This window comes from Apus apus, chromosome 2, assembly GCF_020740795.1.
Source record: "Apus apus isolate bApuApu2 chromosome 2, bApuApu2.pri.cur, whole genome shotgun sequence".
NCBI lineage: Eukaryota > Metazoa > Chordata > Aves > Apodiformes > Apodidae > Apus > Apus apus.
Window position 1 is genome coordinate 149,125,894 of NC_067283.1, and position 20,965 is coordinate 149,146,858.

The 20,965-nt window shown below is 42.5% G+C and overlaps 1 protein-coding gene across 4 annotated transcripts in view; it reads right to left on the bottom strand.

Annotated features, from left to right (window-relative positions):
• Positions 1-486: 486 nt before the first annotated feature.
• The window catches only part of ST3GAL1 (ST3 beta-galactoside alpha-2,3-sialyltransferase 1), a 77,858-nt gene continuing 57,379 nt past the window's right edge, over positions 487-20,965 (bottom strand). For all 4 annotated transcript variants that reach the window (XM_051612104.1, XM_051612107.1, XM_051612106.1 and 1 more), the window contains 5 exons: positions 15,223-15,419; positions 13,467-13,646; positions 8,979-9,024; positions 5,355-5,474; positions 487-4,715 (listed from right to left, as the gene is read on the bottom strand). In XM_051612104.1, the coding sequence (XP_051468064.1) occupies positions 4,542-4,715; positions 5,355-5,474; positions 8,979-9,024; positions 13,467-13,646; positions 15,223-15,419 (717 nt within the window). In that variant the 3' untranslated portion in view covers positions 487-4,541. The remainder of the gene's footprint in view (positions 4,716-5,354; positions 5,475-8,978; positions 9,025-13,466; positions 13,647-15,222; positions 15,420-20,965) is intronic.

A 20,965-nucleotide genomic window follows, 5' to 3' on the forward strand; every position in this document is an offset into this window, starting at 1 on the left:
AAAGATGTCCATCTCCTAGATGGAGTTCTTCTAATGGACAGCCTAGGCCACCCATGACTAAAGAGCTTGTGTGGTCACAGCAGCTAAATTAGGCACTTGAAATAGGAGCCTGGGGTGTATCCTCAGCATCTCTCCTATGGAGGAAGCCAGGTCTGTCAGCGTCAGAGAACAGGTGAGTTGAACCTCTTCTCAAGTCACTGATTTCTGAGTCTACAATAATTTTCCTTAAATATAACCTAAGTACAGCACAGATCCATCAGGAGACCATGAGCGTATGAAGTGTAAGTTTTTCTCCAAAGAGATATAGAGCTACCATAAGCTGAGCAGTGTGATGCCCATGACCACAAGCTTTCTAGCAGCCTGAAGAATCCAGCGTCACCTGAAGGATGGATGAGAGGGAAGTGGATAAGGCTTCCTTACTTTTATGTGACAAAGGCGATTCTAGAAGAGAGAAGTGCACACAGAGAGAAACACCTTTGATTTGATTACAATAAAAAATTATTTTTATTCATATCATACAGAAAAATTAAATAAATAAAATGTCAAAGAATGATTGAGACTCCCCACCATCAGGGAAAAAAAATATCATAATCGATCATGTAGACAAAGAAAAATAGGAAGAAAATCTGATTGTGGGAGAAAAAAAGTGCTCAAGAGATTTGGCTTTGGTAAAAAACGTAACACAGACTTAAGGAGTGCTTCAGAGACTTTGCAGTGGGGGCAAAAAAAGTCCAAGAGTTATGAAGTCATGACATGTAGCTAAATATTTTACTTTGTTGTTGTTGTAAACAAAATAAACCCAGAAATCTTCTAGCAGGAACACAGTCTTCAACATCGGCAGTAGGAATTCATTCTGCCCTCAGCATCATCTGTTGGTGTCTCCTTATTATGAAGGCATTTCAAAGAGCAGCAAAATTGTAGAGAAACTGAGACAAGGATCTAACACAACAGTCAGCTGCCTTAAGGACTTGAGAAAAAGTTCCTCTGGAATAGAAATGTGATGGCACAGACTATCGCTCATCCTACAGCTTGAAAGGTCCACTCTCTGCTCTCCCCATGCTCTGAAATATGAACATCAGTGGCAGAGTTACTGCTTGCTGTCAGCAAGAAAATTCAATGGGAATTGCAGCTTATTCCATGATGAAGACACTAAATCTATCCATGGTAGTATGAGCCACGATGTTTCATATCTGCTGTTACAGGCAGAATATTCAGGGAACAACTGGAAATTAAATTTGGACAGCAAAAAGAAACTTCCAGAACAACATGGACTAGAAAATGGATGGGTTTTTTTAATCACTTTCTTTGATCTCCAACTGCCACCTGTGATGAAAAAAAATCTATGGAAATTGAGTATCAAACCACCACGAATTTTTTTTACAAGTCTTTCTAAAAATGACTGAAACAGCTAGGAAGTGTTTCTGAATTGCTGACATCTGTCCATGGAAGAAAAAACTGTAAAATATTTGAAGTTCATTACCAAAAAAAAGTGTCTCTAAAATCCAGCCACAGGGTGAAGATACCACTGGAGTGTTCCATGGAGGTCTTTTTCCTCTTAAAAGTTGCTTTGCTTGTATTACTGTGACATCTCATCAGAGGTATATTATTTAACAACAATTTAAACAGTGGGAATGCTTAAGAAAATCAAACAAATACAGTGAAGGTAGAAATGTTTTATACTTTTACAAAGGACATGTAGAAGGCAGTAAGCCCATTGAATTTGCTGCACCTGTGACATGCAGGTGAGTTCTGCTGGCCACCATGCTAGGAGAGGGCTTCTTCACATGACGATCATCAACAGGTCTCAGCATGAGGATGTGAAAATCCTGCCCTTTCCATATTGCTAAACTCAGGGTCGTGTGTGTACAGCAAAGGGAGCTCAGTTCCCCACACAGGCATCCGGAATTCTCCTTCCTTTATACACTGTGAGTTCAGTGACACTCATGCAGGTACAGGAGGTCATGTTGGCAAGTGGTGCTGTGGCCCAAAGTATATTCCAGCAGACCATGCCATTGTGATGTGAATTGCTGCCCTGGGAGGCCAGCTCACTTAACAGTTGGCATGGAAAGACAAGGGGACAAATCCTGGACTGAAGCACATCACTGGTTGTAGGGCTAGGCTTTCACTGAGCTCACATACTCATCTGCTTGGACATCCTGCCACAACTGGTGCATGAAAGATGAGTTATTTAGACGATTTAAATTGTCACAAACCCCAACCATTGTAATTCACTACACACGAAATAAGCCATTTTTTCCAAGCCTGATCTAAAGTCCTTTGAAGTCTGTGGTAGGAACTCCATTTGCTTCACCAGAGCTGAAAATGGGTCATTAGTCCATGAAGCCTATTCTCATGATAGAGGGAACTAAAAAAACCACCACTGTTCCTTGGTTCTTCACCACCATAACTTTGTTCTTGGATTCATACTTTTATCTGCCCTCAAGGATTAAACGTGTTGATTGCAGGAAAAAAATCTGTGGATTTTGTCCTGGTTTGAGCCAGGATGAAGCCAATTTTCCTTTTTACTGATTTTTTTTTCCTTCAGTAAGCTTTCTTTTAACTAGCAACAGTGTGTTCTTCTAAAGCTGATAAGACAGTGGAATGTTTTTCTAACTGCTGGGGCCTCAAGGTCGCACCTTCACTCTGCCGGCTCAGACACTATGAGAAGATCTTTGACATCCCCATAGGAGGCTGAGTTGGATAGACAGCAAAACTGGACAGAGATATTCCATTCCATATGTCTACGTAAGGTCAGAGGAAGGTCAGAATTCACAGAAGACAACTTCCTTCTTCTTCCCTTCTCTTCCGTCCATGGCCAGTGTCCAGGGAGGACTCCGTCCATCCAGCACCATCAACCCTTAGGCTTGAGCTCTCCTGACCCTCATCACTCTCCGCTTTCTCCAGCAGCAGCTCTGGGATTTCTCGGGATTGTTCCAGCTCAGGGGAGTGTGGTGGGAGTTGCTGGGGGTGGGGAGAGGCGAGAGGCTCTTGCACATACCTGAACAAATCTGTATATAATTGTATATATTTTCTTATATCATTGGTGTTTAATTAAAGCTGTGTAGTTTAGTTTTCAATCCAGCCAAGTCTCTCTCTTTTTCTCTCTCTCCTTCCCTACCTGGGTGGGAGGGGGAGGGGATCAAGAGCATTGTTGTTGGACCTGAGTCAAACGGTGACAGATAGAAACTCTTCTCACTGCCTAGAGGTACTGACATTAATACACTCATTCCTCCAGGGATGCACGTAATTTTGAAGTCTGGCTTACAGGACAGGATCAGCTCACATAGATTGTGTCCTTGGAGATGCTGCTACAGGGCAAAAGATTCCTCTTGTATTACCAGCTGATATTCCAACTCATTATATTTCCTCCATTTCAAATAGACACATTGCGAAGAGATTTGTAGAAAAATAAGAGGAAAAATTTCCTTGGAATTTCTGGATATTTTCCCATAAAAAAGGTAAAAGCTACCTTTAAAAAGCTGTTTGTGTTTGCTTAAATACAATATAGGAGTTGTTCTTATTGTTCCCGACTACAAAAGTATACCACATGGAGGCTAGACTTTGGTTAATTTTCCCCCTTTTCATAAAAAAAGCTCAATTTAGGATTTGTCATCTTTAAAAAAAGAAATAAATCACATATGTTGCACAATTATAAAAGGCACATATAAAAAGACTGAAAGAAAAAAGTCCACTTTCCAACCTTAAACTGATTAAATAAAAATGAGCATTCCAGAATATTTTCCACAAAAAAAAAAAGAAAAAAGAAACATTATATATAAAACCAAACAAGACAAACATACAAGTGGCTAAAAAGGCCTTTTTTTTTTCCTTTTTCTTTTTTTGCTGGAGTTTTCAGTGTTGTTTCCTCTCTCATTATGGCTGTGTAGAAAGCAATATTAAATAATAGATGATCAGAGATTATTTGATCCATATTTTCTAGATGTTATCAATACAGAATGAGGCAATGGCTGAAAACTTTACTCCTTCAGGCAACTTCATCATATTTTTTGCTTAATACAGCATGAAACCAGGAGTAACACAGGAAACAGAAAAGACAGTTCAAAAAGAAGATCAACAGCAGAAATGAAATTAATTTCTTTGAGGTAATCCTTTCTATGATGTTCACAGCTGCCCTAGTGTGTCTCAAGTCTCAGAAGTCATTTTCACTCTTCTTCAAGGATCTCCTGCCTTACTCGAGGAGAGAACGGACACACAAACAGCAGTTCCTGTGCCCAGAGTTTTTCCTTAATAGGCAGATCTTTCATCAGTAACTCAAGATTCAAGCTGTGGAGCCTAAGCAGAGCTTCATTAATTCCCACGAGTGACTGGTAGTTCCCAGATGTCTGTAGACAGGAAACCAGGTGCTGCATGGAAGTTGGGCCTCGGCCGAGCTCCCTGCGCTCAGCACTGCAGCAGGGAGAGGCTCCAAACCCGCCGCCGATTCCCGCATTCAAACCTGGCTGGTGCCCAGATCATCTTCACTGAGCTTTCTTCTGCTGCATGTTGGAAATTGCAGCCCTCACTTCTCCCCATGGCCAGGGTCATCTGCCCTTGAAAAAATTTATTTTTTCAAGGGAGGCAAGAGTCAAAGTCACATTGTACTCAAAATCCCCGTCATGGACACCTGTCTTCCGGAAAGCCCCAGCTGAAGCGTTGTTTTCCCAGTAGTGGTGCCAATGGCCTTTGCTGTTTGCTCCAAAACCATACACATTCACCTAGAAAGTAAGAGAGATCTAGTGTTATGGCCTCGAAAGCTCTGAAATGTTTAAGGAAGCCTCTAGCTTCTGTTTATCTACAGGCAGCAGGACCTGAGGACCTCAGTCACGTGCCAAGCTATTCTACTGCATGAGATGATGCAATCACAGAGTAACAGCTCAAGGCTTGCTCAAGGACCTATGCTAAGACCACCACCATATCTGAACCCAGACAGAAAAATACATTTCTATCTATGAATTCTCATTTAGCAATATGAAAAACACATTCCTGTCCTCTAAGCATGATTCTAGGTGCCTAAACAGTGATACAAAATACAATTTGGGTTTCCACTAACAAACTGGACATGGACAACATCCACACGTAGATGTCTTTAAATGCTAAGTGGAATCCCACTATTTATGTTTAATTATATTCCCCTGGAATGTATCTCAAACCCTACCACTTGCTGACATTAAAAAAAAATTCAGTCACTGTCAGTTGAATATATCTGTATGCTACTGAGGACTCTGCATGTTTGAAGAAGCACATGGCAGACAAGGTGGAGAGGGAGAAGGCTGAGTGAGTGGCCTGGGTGTGTTCCTGGCACTTAAACGTGAAATGTCCTGACATTTTATCCATAAATCCAAACACAGCCAGACCTCATCGCATACGTGGAGTGCAAATATCAAGGACAGGAAGCCTGTCGAGGGGTATCTCCCGTGATTCTGGAGCCAGTTTTCATAGACATATTTCATAAAAGCTGGATTATAAACAAGGACCTAGGCAAAATAGGAGAGAAAGACTTATTAGTAAAATACTCTGGGAAAAAATTAATTGTAGCATGTCATCCCTAAAGGAAACTGGTGTAAAGGACTGGGGGAGAAAGGAACAATAGTTACTCCCTGAGGGCAGGTGAAAAGGAAAATTAAAGATCCATAATTAAGTGCATTCAAGAATATTTCACATATGCAATCACACATGAACCTTCCTTCCTTCATCTTGATACCCCCCTGGCTTATACTAGTGTTAATCCTGGGTACTTTCTACTGAAACCAATGGATATGAAATGGTGAGAAAGACAATTTGTCATTCAACTCTCCCTGCAGCTTTCTGCTGTAACACAGGTGAGCTCTGGTGAGTTGGAGGCCTGAGCAAGACTAGTGTAAGATGTTGTGCCAGATTTCATAGAATCATTTAGGCTGGAAAAGACCCTTAAGATCATTGAGTCCAACTGTAATTTAGATGGGAACCTAGGAGCATCTGCATCTTCTGCACAGCATCATAGAATCATAGAGTGGTTTTGGTTGAAAGGGACCTTAAAGATCATTTAGTTCCAACCCCCCTGCATGGGCAGGGACACCTCCCACTAGACCAGGTTGCTCAAAGCCCCATCCAACCTGGCCTTGAACACTACCAGGGAAGGGAAATCCACAACTTCCTTGGGTAACCTGTTCCAGTGTCTTACTACCCTCACACTAAAGAATTTCTTCCTAATATCTAAGCTACGTCTACCCTATTTCAGTTTAAAATTATTACCCCTCTTGGTATCTCTAAGGGACAGATCTAAGGAAACTGGGAGTCAGGTGTAAGCTATCAGGAAGCCTATTAGGTCATGTAAACTGCTTTTCTGCTCTTTCTGAAACATGCTATTTCTCTATGCTTTTTCTTTTTTTTTTAATATTTATGTTTTTTTTACAAGACAAAAATTGCACTTGCTTATTTTCTGGGGAAAGCATGAGGCCATCTAATGGAGACAGGACATTTAAGAACAGACCTGAGTGTCCACTAAATTCAAGGGCTGGTGGGAGCTCTTGGTTTCAACTCCCTTCCTAGAATCAGGCAGAGAGAGGCTTTCCCCTCCATGCTGTGTTTGTAATTTGAGTGGCAGTGTTTCAGTGCTCTGGTGGTTAGCTGCAAGGCTTTTTCCTTCATGAAGCCAGAGGTTAACTGCTGATACGGTTTGTAGCTGTGTGTAATCACTTCTCACAGGGTGTTTTGCACTGTGCAATGTGGGATGATATACAAGCTCCTCATCTCCCTGCTTGGGAAGCTGCTGCTTATCATGAGCCATATGTTAGACGTTAGGAAGAAATTCTTTACTGTTAGGGTGGTGAGACACTGGAACAGAGTGCCCAGGGAAGTTGTGGATGCCCCATTTCTGGAAGTGTTCAAGGCCAGGTTGGAGGGGGCCTTGAGCAACCTGGTTTAGTGGGAGGTTTGGAAGTAGATATCTTTAAGGTCCCTTCCAACCCAAACCATTCTATGATTCTATACCCTGGGCTGGTGCTAGTCAACTGTGTTTAACAGCCTACCACAGTGCATTTCACAAGGGTTTTGCAGAGGTTAATGTTTTCCTCACAACAGGTAGGCATGAGCTAAAAGATTATTTAATGCCCCCATGAAGCACAAGGATATAAGCTGATACGGGTTAAAGGTCTCACCTGAAGCCTTTGGCAAAACCTGGATTCCTGAATGAAGAATGTGTGCTTTAATCTGTAATTTTAATGTTCTGGGGCTAATGCCATACTTTACCAGCCCCTGTGACATTCAGAGCCCAAGCTCCTCTGAAAATCATCCTCTCCAAAGGCTGAGAGAATGAGACTTATTTTGCTGGAAGGTTTGTGGAAGAGGAAACAACTTTCACCTCTCCCTACATAGCCTGCCTTGGTTATGCCCTCAAATCATGCAGCTACAACAACAAAAATCTGAACAGTGACCAAAGGTACCAACACAGGAATGACAGTCCTGCTCCATGGAAATCCTGCCTCCAGCAGCAGGGCATGTCTACTAAACCACAGCATACTTGGGCAAGGAGTAGGTATGCGTGGGATGGACTCTCTTCTGACTGTCATAGGGTGGGCACCAAGCCTGTCTGTCTTTCTCCAACCTTCTGACAGTGGTGAGGTCCCCTGAGTGATTGCCTTCTACACATCCACACTATGAATTAAAATGGGTCAGAGGAGTTTTGTTAACCTTGAGGGAAGTGGCATGGCACAGATCCTGTCCACATTACTCAATTCTGTCCCTGTGCAAACTGGAATATCCCCAGATCTGTGCTATCCTCCAAACCTCACTTGAACATTGCCTGGGAGGGTATTAATAATCAGCATGGACTTGGCCTGAGCCCAGTCTCCAGGCTTGTTTAATTGGGTACAGACAGTTATATTACAGCTGTGGGCTGAGAGCTGTCCCCAAGAGCCATTATACCATCTTGAATTTGCCATTCACTTAAAAACACACAGCTTTATTTGTTCAGAATTAACTTAACTCTTTTATTACAAGAAACTGACCCACAAGGGAGAAACATCCTTGGCATTCAAATAGTCAAATTATTTTTAAAAAACTCCAAAGTTTTTCCACAGCTCAAAGGGCAGTTACATCCAAATGACTGCAAGGGTTGGGAATGGAGCAACTGCTGTGGAAGGTAAGCAGTTTTGTGGTTTGTTTTTATTATTTTTTTGAATGGTTTGACTTGGAAGGGATCTAGAAGATCACCTAGTTCCAACCCCCCTGCAAGGGCAGGGACACCTTCCACTAGATCAGGTTGCTCAGAGCCCCATCCAACCTGGCCTTGAACACTTCCAGGGATGGGGCTTCCACAACTTCCCTGGGCAACCTGTTCCAGTGTCTCACCACTCACACACTAAATATTTCTTTCCTAATGTCTAACCTAAATCTCCCCTTTTCCAGTTTTAATCCATTACTCCTTGTTCTCTCACTACACACCCTTGTAAAAAATCCCTCCCCAGTTTTCCTGTAGCCCCTTCAGGTACTGGAAGGCTGTTATGAGATCTTCCCAGAGCTTCCTCTTCTACAGGCTTAACAACCCCAACTCTCTCAGCCTGTCTTCATAGGAGACATGCTCCAGCCCTCTGATCATTTTTGTGGCCATCCTCTGTACTCTCTCCTGGAGCTCCATGTCCTTCTTATGTTGGGGGCTCCAGAACAGTATTCCAGGCTGGGTCTCACAAGAGCCGAATAAAGGTGCACCTTAAATCTCCATGGGCTGTACCAGAGGAATCAACACAACGTTCAGAACAGCAGTAATAAAATGACATCCTGACAAGAGTTGTTTCTTTCCAACCTCAGTTATTTGGTTGTTGATCTATGGCCTGAATGGCACACAGGAGATTAACTTTTAGCTGAGCCTTGTAAAGTGTGTGTATTCTGGTTACAGTTTTTATGAATGTCAAGGAGCTCTCTGGAGTATTTGCAGTCTTGGAAAGAGGCAAAAAACCTAAAAATAGATTAGCAGAACAAATTCACAAATCAGCATTGCTCACCTTTTCTTTTTTGACTTTGATCTTCCGTGGAACTGGAACATATGTGCTGTTAGAAGTGTTAAAAGGAAAAAAAAACACCAGAACATCAAGATTAGTAAAAGCCTAATATATTAATATTTTCCTGTATTTCCAAAGAAAGAAATAATAAAGAATATTCTTAATAAATTCTTAACACATTAAAATTATTTGAAAGCAATACATTCAAGAAAGTGCTGAAAAATGAGGCTGCAATTAAGTAATACAGCATAAAATGAGCTGAGGTGTCACTGAAGCAAGTTGAAAGGAAGCCATTACTTTTATAAATCTCCAGGTTAATTATTGATGGTAGGACACCAAAGATTGTATTGACAATATATTGCACAATCTGTATTATGTGAAGCCCATGACTTCTCATTCTTGGCCCACAACTGTTGCAGCAAGGACTTTCCAATAAATTTTATGGCAGAAAAACCTTTTCCCACCAGAGGGAGACTTTTCCCCTCCTAATAGCAGCTACTGCATGATTTTCTGAGTAGGTGGTAGCAGAGTTCATAACTTCTGTGGTTATGTGCAGCTCTGGCATTCCCCCTTCACAGCCCCTCTCCAACAAGCTAGTCCCCTCCCCCTCAGGGGATTGCTGAAGGCTTCCTGCAGTTCCCAGCATCAAACTTCCAAGTCATACCTTATGACTGGGTTGAAATCACGAGTCATGTCTTATAAACAAAAAAATCTTTTTTCCCCCATGTCTCAGGCACAGTGCAAGCTGGCACTGCAGAGCTCATCACAAGTGCTGTGAAAAAAATACCTCCCTGAGTTTGTTTCAAGTGAGAAAATTCTGAACTGGCCTTGTAACTGGACTAGATCCCAAAATACACTCTGCATGCTTTCTAGATGGATTGTGATAAATCATCAAAACTTTCCATTAGTTGAAGCTATTTTTTTTTGCTTGATTTTTGGTAACCACAAAGGTTACTGCTGTTAGTGTTTAATTGCTCTTTGAACCATATATCATCAGCACTTTGAAACATTAGTCTAAGTCTTCCCAAACCAGTGGTGACATGGTAATGTCCTCAGGTACTTCTGGACACCCCTGACCTTAGATCCTTGCTGCAGGCTAGATGTAGTCAAAGATATGACCAAGGGGCTCCAGCCCCCCGAGATGTGACACAAGATGCTAAAAGGGAAAGGGACACCCATACGACTTCTTAACCTACTCCCAGCAAATCTGCCCTTGTATCTGCTTCCCACACCTGACTGTGGTTAGCAAAGTTGGTAGAAGTAGGCTTGGTGATCTCGTGTCCTTTTTGTGGTTATGAAGACATAAAGGGCTCCTTTGCTGGCAAAATCTCATCTTTATTATTGAAATAAACAGCCAGTCTTTTCTGAAAAGGTGATATGGAGGAAACAGGAGGGCCATATTACACGGACATCCAGCCAGGTGCAATAGAAGACCAAAGTGAATGGCGTGCAACATTCAAGACAGCATTTGCAGTGAGCTCTAATCCAACCAGAAGACTACTGCAGCTCTTGTCAGATTATGTCAGCAATTTTAATCATGGCATATTTCATTTTTTCAGAAGCAATACCCAAGTCCTGCTGTCACTTGGCTGCAGAATTTCATATTACTGCATGGAAAGTCTTGGCACACTGATTAAGACCAGATGGAGACCTACGCTGCTATGATCATGTAAACACTGGGCTGCATGGAGCCAGGGAGTTAGTGACCCAGTAAATACCACACAGGAGGAGGACAAAGAGTGAAGCCTGTGATGAAGGGGGAATTCATATAATCTGGAAAACATCTTCTATGAGCCACTTGGCAGGGCTCTAGTGAAGTCTGTCAGCATCACTGGCCACCATGTACAGGATGTCTACTGTACTATTGACCACAGTGGAAGATGTGGGACATTTTAAGGAGTACAAAAATAGCTCTTTACTAGATCACAAGGAGACACATGGAGCTTTTTTCACTATGGAGATTCCTAGAAGACTTGCAGGAGGTAAGTTAAGGCAGCTAGACGAAATATATTACTGATGAGGGCCCGAAGGTTTTCTGCCCCAGAAGGCTTTTCTTGGTCTTTTCTGGGACAATGCTCAGTCTTAGAGGATCAGTTTGAGATGGGACATCAATCAGTCAAATGGGATACATCTGAGATAATAATTTGCTTATCAATTCAATCTAATATTAAGGCCACATGCAATTTGGCTTTTATTTTGAACCACAGTACAGGATGCTTATCCTTTTTATCTGTAGATGCACTAAGTTGAGTATTTTTCTCTTCTGAAATACTAGGGGTTTATTTTTATTAGATGCCTTCTCCCTTTACAAATATCTAGTCAGCAATCTCCTTATACACTGTATCTGACATCATTTGTTTAATGCATGCTCACAGGTTTATTCCATTAGCCTAAAATTTTGTTAAATGTATTCTTATGATTTGTGTGCTTATGATTTTCTGGTTTTATTGCTCCAGCATGTGCCACTGTACTAATTATGCAACTTCTCTGCTTCAAGTATGGCAAAAATCTTAAAATACTGATGTTTCTTCCATGGGGTTAAATACACAATAATTTATACCAGATGCTTACCAAGCTCATGTATGGAATCTAATTGTAAAGATATTATATATCCTGTAATGTATTAAGCAAATATGTTTTTCTTTTCATGTGCTGCAACTGCCTGGTAATCAACCAGTTATATCTCCCTAACAGGCTAAGTGCTCACTCAGCTTTACTGCTGCAAACCACTTGTTGCCAGTTCTGAAGGAAAATAATTGATAAAAAATAGCAAATGGCTCTGGGCATAGAGCAGTGACAGTGATGGAAACACAGATGGGTGATGATGGCAGAAACTGGCCCTCTTTGGGCTCCTCTTCCTAGTGTAGACATGGATTTGACAAAGATGCAGCAAGGGGCTTCATGCCAATGCCAGTGAAGGCAGCTGGGAGCTTTCCATCACTTCTGACAGGAACTGGATACAGGCTAAAGGGTGGAGGTTCTCAGCTTGTTTTATCAATATAGCTTTTGAAAAAATAACCCAACCCTTGCATGAAATGTCATTGATACTTTTTAGACCATTTTCAACTTGGCCTGATTTTTCTGAGTTGCATGTGCTGAAGAGGGGACTGTTCAAGACAACTTATGGTTGTATATACTAAGTATTGGGGGGGAGAAAAAAGGTAAAAACAGACTAAAACACATTTGTTACAAGTTAAGAGAATCTTAATAAAAAGTGAAAAGAATCAAAACGCATTTGCAGAGAGAAAAAAAAAAAAAGTAAGAAGTAAAATTCCATTTGTTGTTCCATCAAAATGTTTTCCCTTAAAAACGAGACGTGGTTCTTATCCCATCAGCAGAGACCTACTTTTCCAAGCTTTTAATCTTCTGAGACTCTGAAATTGGGAAAAACAGTTAAAATGTCTTGAAATGCTTCTCTCTGCAATAAAGTAATCTGATCTGCTGTTGCTGTGTATGTGTAGCATGGCACCACTGAGCAATCCTAGTAGACTGTGGCTTTACATCCAGCAGATAACCTCTCACCCAGTACAAATGTCACATATTTCATTCTCTGGATTAGGAAAAACCAGTTTACAGGGAGGGAGAGAATCTGTTAGCAGGCGTTCAGAAGAAACACGCATTTTGTTCACATTTCTAATTCTAGTGCTGCCACTAATGTCCTGAGCAGGACAGCATTTACTTCTGAAAGTACTCACGAAGAAGAAATGGAGAATAAATACCACTGTGGGACATCATTGCCAGGCACAACAGATAAATTTAAGGTTAAGGTACGCAGGTGACACACTAGAAAATGGTGTGTCCCCAGCACAGCTCTTAATCACGTTCCACCAGGAAGAACAGACCAAGCTCCTGACCCACCTGTCCAGGGGAGGATGCTGTGGATGGGGGCTGAGTGCCATGGTCTGCTTCTGCTCTCACAGCCTTGCATGAGCAGCCTTCACATCCCTCTCTGCCTCCCTGCCCCCTTCTGCAACTGGGATAATATATGTTGGAGGATCACTTGGCCACCCAAGTGTCTCATCTCAGGTGAGATAATCTACTACTGAATGAGTAACCCTTCAAACATCTGATTCTGCAGGTGGCTTTCTAATAAATACATCTGGGTACAGGCATGCTGGCTGCACCCACTGTATTCCCAAAGGGCTGGAGAGGAGGAAGTCTAAGCAGAAGCCCAAAATGAGGCACTGAACCCCAAAGCCCAGAAAGCTGCTGATCAAACTGACCACCTCCAGCAGCAAAAACTCCCCCTTTCATTTCTCTGAGGCCACCGTGTTGAGTTTGGAAGAGCTGGATCTGGATCTTCACCTCAAAGGCTGCACTGTAACATTTAAGCTTTTCCTAGAAAGCAAATGCTCAGGACAGAACCCTTACTGGAGAGGGTCTGTAAAGCTCCCTTAAGCCTTATCAAGAGTAGGGATTTGCCCAGTGTGGGCTTTTCTGGCCTATAGCAACATGTGAGAGCTCCCAGCCCTTCAGCCTGCCCTTACTCACAAGTTGATGGTGCCTGTGGTGAGAGCAGTGACGACCCAGCGCAGGTCCAGGGTTTTGAAGGGGATCAGGATCATGCTCACGTTTTCTGCCAGCTCTTTGTAGCTCTCAGGGTAAACAAACTGGTGAGTGGTCTTGCTCCCAACATCTGATTCGTAGCCAGTGGTAGGGGCACGGTTCATTCTGCAGCCCAAATGCAAGAGGTGAGAGAGTGAGGAAGTGGGAGAGGAATTAGGTAGGTATAAACATGTATTATTCTTTCTTGAATAATTTGCTTGTGGTAGAAGGAAAAAGCTCCCACAACTTAGGGGAGTGCTGTGTGTGGGCTCTTTCAACGGCCTTGACAGGGTGGTCCTCAAACAGGATGAAAAGACCATCATCCATTTACTAAAAGTAAATGAAAGCTCAGCTTTAGTGTGGGATTCCCTGGACTGAATGGGAGTTTCTGCCAAGCAAGTGTAACTCTGAGCACAGCCCTGGTTTCCCTTTACAGTCACCAGAGCAGTGGGCCCATAAGGACACATCCTAAAGCTGAAGCCTCCAGTAGGTGAGAAAAATATTACCTTGAAGTCCATCAGCTTGACTTCTTGACATTTCATTCTCCCCCATCTGCTCATTTCTATTTGGATGTCTAAGTGTCAAGGTAACAAATCTATGATAAGTAGCAGCAAACATTTCTTATGGTCCCCCCATGAAAAGGCAATAAAGTAACAGTGTCAGATTCAGAACCTACTGCTGGCACCTTATCTACACAAACCTTACTTTGTAGTATGTCCTCAGCTTCAATACATCTTCTTAGGGTCACTCCACACAGTTGGTGTGGTCTCAGTAACCCTGAGGTCAGTGCATGGGCATCTGTCCAGGGCCCACAGGCCTCAGACTAAATGTGTTGGCCAAACAGGGCTTCCTTATGTTTGGCGCATCAGGGAACAGAGCAGGGGTTTCTGAACTCAGGACTGCAGAAATGCCTCTACATTTGTGTCGACTTCTGAAAGCAACTTTGGGGACATTTCAGCAATTCCTTCTTTGACTCATCAGCTCACTGCTAGTAGAGATCTGCATGTTTCTGTGGTGCAGCGTAATGGACATTAGAGATCCCCAAAGTGTCCCTGAGTGACCTTGAATGAATCCATGGTGCTGTGCAACACCATGGAGAAACTCCCAACCTAGCTCTGAGAAGAATGGCAGCCCAGTGGAGTCATTTGCAGAGACATAAGCTGAGGTCCTGGCAAAAATACAGGGAAGACAAGGAAGGATGTAGCTGACAAGATGATACGGAGCACTGCACACTGCCCTACAACATGCTGCCCTGGTCACTGATAGTGGGGGAGCTCAGAAGGAAGAGGTTATGTGACCCTTTGCAAGGGCACTACAGCCAAACTGTAGCTGCAAGGTAGCTGCAGCTGCCTCCCATCCATCGCAAAGTGACTTTGGCTTTCTCATCCCACTATTGCTTAAGAATGAACCAGTGCAAGAAAGTAAAATCTGACACAGGTTTTTTCACCTGTATTTTTTAACACAGGCAATTATGGATAGTACAGAACAAGCTACAGTATCAACACCTATTGATGTGGGGCTTTTTCCAAGCTAAAACATGAAGTCATATCTCCAACACAAACAGCTTACATCCTGTGCACTTAGATTTGACCTAAGCACCAGATTTCACTAGATTGACCCTGAAATCTTATTTGCCCCCTTGTCCCCCAAAATACCAGTGAATCTAATTGAGATATCTGGAGCTGAGATGCTGTCTACTCACCTGAGCACAAAGTCATGGGAGTCAATGTCTTGTCCATACTGAGACTGCAGAAGATTCCCAGAGTTGCCCACGACGGCACAGCGTCTGCATGTGTAAGTGCCTCGCTCCTGCAGTGGATCCCGATCCCCAGGAATGATCTCAAACAGTTCCTTGAGAGTAGCATTAATATTCTTCGGAGTTTTCTCTCTTTGCAATTTCTGTTAGGGAGAAACATCCCTCCAGGTTACCAATATAGCTAGCTTTTCTGAGAGCAAGATGTAACTTCAAATGTCTTCTCAAAGACCATTCTTGCATCTACCTGCAGACGCTGTCTCCTGCACTATGCAATACAAGGCTTAGAGTTGGGAGCAGAAGTGTGGGGAAAAAAAGTGGAGAATTCCTTCCCAATAACTTTTTTAACTTAGTTCCCCTTTTCCCTTCATTTTCCTTGGATTCCCTCACCTCCTAAGTCTATCCAGACGTGGTGGAAATGATCATGTGATCTCCCCAAGGCTGACTCTAGAACAAATGTCCCTCTGTTGTCTATTAACCTAATCCTATCTTGGATCAGAACTCTTCTTTCAGGACATGTATAAGATTTCTTTTAAAACCTCCTAGGAAGGATAGAATCTGATGGAAGACAGATGTGCCTGACATCCCTTCCACAAATTTTGGCATATGCCAGAAGTGGAGATCTCACTGCTGCTTTTCTGGACTGTGGAAGAACCAGCTGCTATGGCATAGAAAACTATGGGAAAAGTTAGCCCTGATGGCTGGACATGTAAATCCATCTAAAAAATTCTCCAGGATGAAGAAAACCACCCGGACCTTGGCCATTGTGCCTGTTGCCATGGAGGGAAAATCTTTTGTAGCAGCTCTGTGGTGCATGGTGGAAACAATGGCTAGATTGGGAAGGTATAGGCAAGGTGCAGGGCAGGTGGTGCTCAGCCACTCCCTCTCTAGAGTTCTGCTCTCTGAGGGCTACCAAAGAGGTCAGGAGCACTGGCAGGCTCACAAAAAGCATTGTCCACCCTTGTGGTGCTACTTGCTTGCAAGTTCACAAAGGGAGTACAGCTCTTAACACAAAATCTGACAAAAGGCTCTTTCCTTGCTCTGCTACCCCAGGTCAAGGAGACACACAGAGAGAGGGAGGAGAAACACCTTTTCCCACGACTTCCAGCAATGGCCATGGGGTAATTTGGCTTTAGTTTCTGATGCTTTAGTTTCCCCTGATTTCACCAGGAACTGTTAACTGGTCCTGCTCTTTCGCTCTGTCTCACATGCAAACACAGAGATCTATCACTGTAATTTTTGTTTAAAATTCATGCTGTCTATTTTCAGATCCAGGTAGGTAAAGCCACCTTATTTGCACTGAAATGAACAACATGTCCATGGAACTCAGAACTACAAGACAACAGTGGGACCAGGGACTTGAAACAAAGACAAAGAAATATCACATAGAAAGACTTAATCTTCCTGCTAAACCTTGCTAGTCTATACAGTCATCTATGGACTGCACAAGGTGATTAGGATGCAAAGTAATTAGGATGCCCAAACAAGCACTGTCATTATTACCACGTATGTCACTATTCTGTGGATGGCTCCAAGTGCAAAAGGTTATCATCTTCTAAATTTGTGTGTGATGCTACAAACATGTTGTTCACATATCTGAACACATCTGATTTTTTATTAATCCAGTCTAACCTATTTTTAAAACTCTGAATTTATGAAAAACATGTAATGTTAGAAAGCCTGCAGCCTTCGAAAGAAATGTAGACTCATCATAGATATCATGGAGTGTAGGCACAGGTGTATAAAGCAGAGAAGTACAGTTTTTTTATAAAAAAGGAACTTCATTTGAGTTATTTGAACACTTATGTGCATACACCTATGTATACCTTCTTTATCTATAAGTGAACTGACTTTAATTGTCATTAAGAAACAAAAGGGAAAGCCACCAAATACACACCAAAAGACTTCTAAGAACGCAGTTATTCTGGGGAAAAAAAACCAACAAAACACCACAAATACCTAATTTTGAACTGCTTTACCCTGAGAAAATTCAGAAGAAGATAATAATTTTCAGAATATCCTAAGCATCTGAGCCCTTTTCTGAAGTTAAAGTAGCCAAAATGATAGCATACCTAAAGGAAAGGGAGTATTTTCTTCTGCTTGATGCATTAAAATTACAAGAAACATTATCACCTCCATTTACACAGAACAGGGATCTACCTTTTCTTTCTGTTATGCTGCTACCAGCCCAGAGTAACTCTATTGCATCTGAGTTAAAACATGGGCACTGACACCAGCTGGAAAGCAGGACAGCATTGTCCTGAGATCCCCTCAGCTGCACATAACTTCCACAGCAGAGATTCTTACGGATTCCCTGAAAGACCTTAAGTTGGATGATGACCTTACTGCACTGCATGCTGGACATCCATACAGTAAGACATGCATCCTTAACTTATTAAAAGTGCTGTTTTAATTTCCTCTGTGATTATCTGACTACACTTTTCAGGCCTAATCTTCAGACAGCACTGGTTAGTCTTTGTTATTTCAGCAAAACACAGCAGACAGAGCAGGCAATGAAGCTGGTTAACTCCAAGGAAGATAAAGCTTTTAAAAGTTCAAGCTTCATGTGCAGCCAGTTTCTTACTGCACAATGTTTACTTAACTTCTTGAAAAAGATAATTTTAAGAGCATTACAATTACAAGCCAATTATAGTTCACTTTCCCACGACAAATATTTGTGAGTTTTTTGAGCAATGTTGTGGGGTTTTTATTTTATACTTTTTAACAACCTGACACCAGTCTGGCCTTTCCCATAAATCAACAAAAGCACTGAGTGAAAGTTTGCCCATGTCATAGCAAGGCAGAGCCATTTCAGTGACATATGGCTCTGCTGGGACAGCATCTTCCCTCCAAGTGGCTACAGCTGCTGTAAGTGGGCTTAAATATACCTGACCCCTATGTCCTGAGTGAAGTGGCTGTTTTTCTTGGAAGTCTGTGCAAGCAACAGCCATTGCTTGCTAATGACACAGCTTAACATCTTGCCCAAGTCCAAAAAGCACTTTAACTCACCTTGTGTCCACATATAAAATACCACTAGATCACTTACCATTCCAGCTGCCCTCCGCAAAATACTTGTCTGACTCTTGAGAGTCAACTCTTCACCTCAGGTTGTTAAAAACTATAATTAAGAGTCCAGATTGAGAAGTTTCCTCATCGTCTTCACAGGGAAGACAAACTACCCTATCCTCCCAGCCTTACAAACTCTCCACTTCATATACACAGAAGCTTATTAGGTGGTTTTGCAACTTCTTATTGAAAAAAAGAAAGGAAGAAAGGAAAAAAAAAAAGCACAAAAAGAAAAAAGCAAGAAAAAAGCACCTGCAAAATGTATGCACTTATTTTCTTTAGACATGAATGGCTTTTCAAGGAAGAGTCTCTTGCTCCTTCTCTCATCACTGTGTGCACACCTTCATTAAAGATGACAAGGGACTTTGCTGCTTTTACAAACTTCTCCAAAGGCCTCCCTGGGTTCTTCAGTACCATCACATCACCAGAGGTCACCAAGAAGTAATACTCACACTCAGCTAAGGGGACGCAAGGGGAGGATGTGAATTCAGTCAAGGGTGCTCAGAGCTAATGGCCTTGGAGTGGTGAGGACAGAGGTACCATCAGGAAAGCCTCCAACACAAGCTCTCCTGGTGCCTCTGCATCCCTCATCCATGGACACCAGTACCTGAAGGGGGTCTACAGGAAAACCAGAGAAGAATTTTTAGAAGGACATGTAGTGAGAGAATGAGCGGGAATGGTTTAAAACTGAAAGAGGGTAGATTTAGATTAGGTATTAGGAAGAAACTGTTTAATGTAAGAGTGGTAAGACACTGGAACAGGCTTCCCAGAGGAGCTGTGGATGCCCCCTCCCTGGAAGTGTTCCAAGGCTAGGTTGGATGGGGCTGTGAGCTGCCTGGTCTAGTGGGAGGTATCCCTGCCCATGGCAGGGGGGTTGGAACTAGATAGTCTTTAAGGTCCCTTCCAACCCAAACCATTCTATGATTCTATGATTGAATACACCTTCAAAATCCCAACTTATTAGCAGGTAGAAAACATCCTGCTTAACCTGTAATCACTGCTGTGATGTGGATACAAATGGAACATGGATTGAGTTGCAACCCCACATGGTGGACAGGCAGAGATAGGTGTAGGTCTGGCAGCAGCCAGCACTGCTGGGGCAGCCTTTTGGCAAGCACATGGCCAGACAGCCTGGGGAAACTGGGGTAGCAATACTGTTATTTGTGGCTTTTCTAATTTTTAACTGTTTTTGAAAGATAAAGAGGGAGTAACGTCCCATGAGAATCTCTTCTGCACAGCTACAGATTGCGTCGCCACAGCAGTTCGCAGGCATTAAAATACTCATGCAGTGCTTTCCAGCTATAAGACATTGTACAAAGATTAATCCTGGCAACAGCCTGGTGGGGAAAATCCAGGTAATCTCCATTTTGCAGACTGAAGGAGAGGTAAAAGGAAACCATCAATTTTAAAAATGTCTCCTTGGTCTGGAAAATATGGCATTATTATTGTTATACTTAATGTTCTGCAATTACTATGCATCAAAGTGCTTAAGGGGAATAATACAGGGGCTTTCAAGAGTTTGGCCTTTGTTTAATGATTCGTGTGTGTTAAAAAATACACATCCTCAAGTACGATTGTAATGTGCATATATTATGGATTGAACACACAGTAACACGGGTATGACACATTGTATGATTTCAGCCTCCCATGGCTGGTGCAGGTCACCTTCATGCTACTCTAAGGAGCAAAGATCCTGCCTGCAGCAGCTCTGTATGCCCTTGTTTCTGGCTGCAGGACGCTTGCAGCTCTGTAGAGCACACTGTAGTACTTGGAGGGACCCCATGAGCTTGAACCATCTGTCAGTGCCATAGGAGACCCTGGAGTTGCAGCCCAGCTAGGTGTTTGTAGGGGCTGCCAGTGGGGAGAAGAGGTAGCTCAGGGCTGGTCTGAATGTCACGCCTGCACCCAAGCAGCACACGACCAGGTGGGACTGGGCATGTGGCAGGCACCGGGACTGCAGCTTGGGATCTGGGCTGGATTTGACACCACCTTCTGCTGCAAACACGCTACCTTCAGATTACTTGAACCCTTTGTACTGCTTTCAAAGTATCACAGACAGCATCCCAGTTTTAAAGAAGGCTTCTGGTGATCAAAGTATTTGGGCAAATTTTCTACAAATAGCATTTAAAATGCATGACTCAGGTGCCAAGTAGCTCTGCTGCTGCCTTAAAAATAAGTGCAGCTTCCATGACTTCCCCAGCACACGTGCTGGGGATGCCCTTTCGTTCACCGTCTGGTCAGCAAATCTTTAAACCATATATTACATTTTTTCCTATGAACATAAGGTCTAAAGGCTAAACATTTTCTTTTAGATATACTAATCACATGGCTCCAATAGCTGAGCTTCCCCCCTCAAAAATTGAAGATAAAGAAAGCAAAACCTGCAAATACTTAAGACTCCAAATAAAAAATGTGGGAATGTGGTAGTTTATGAACCATGTGCTACAGATTAAGATTGCCAGGGAATTCTGAGCCTGATTTTACTTATCACAGCTTTAATCCCTCAACATCATGAGGTTATTTCGGATTTAGAACAGCAGGTTCTGATCTCCTAGTTTTCATACTTTCTGACCATCAAAAGCAACCCCTCAAAACCCCTGAGAATAAAATAAGAAAACTATAAATA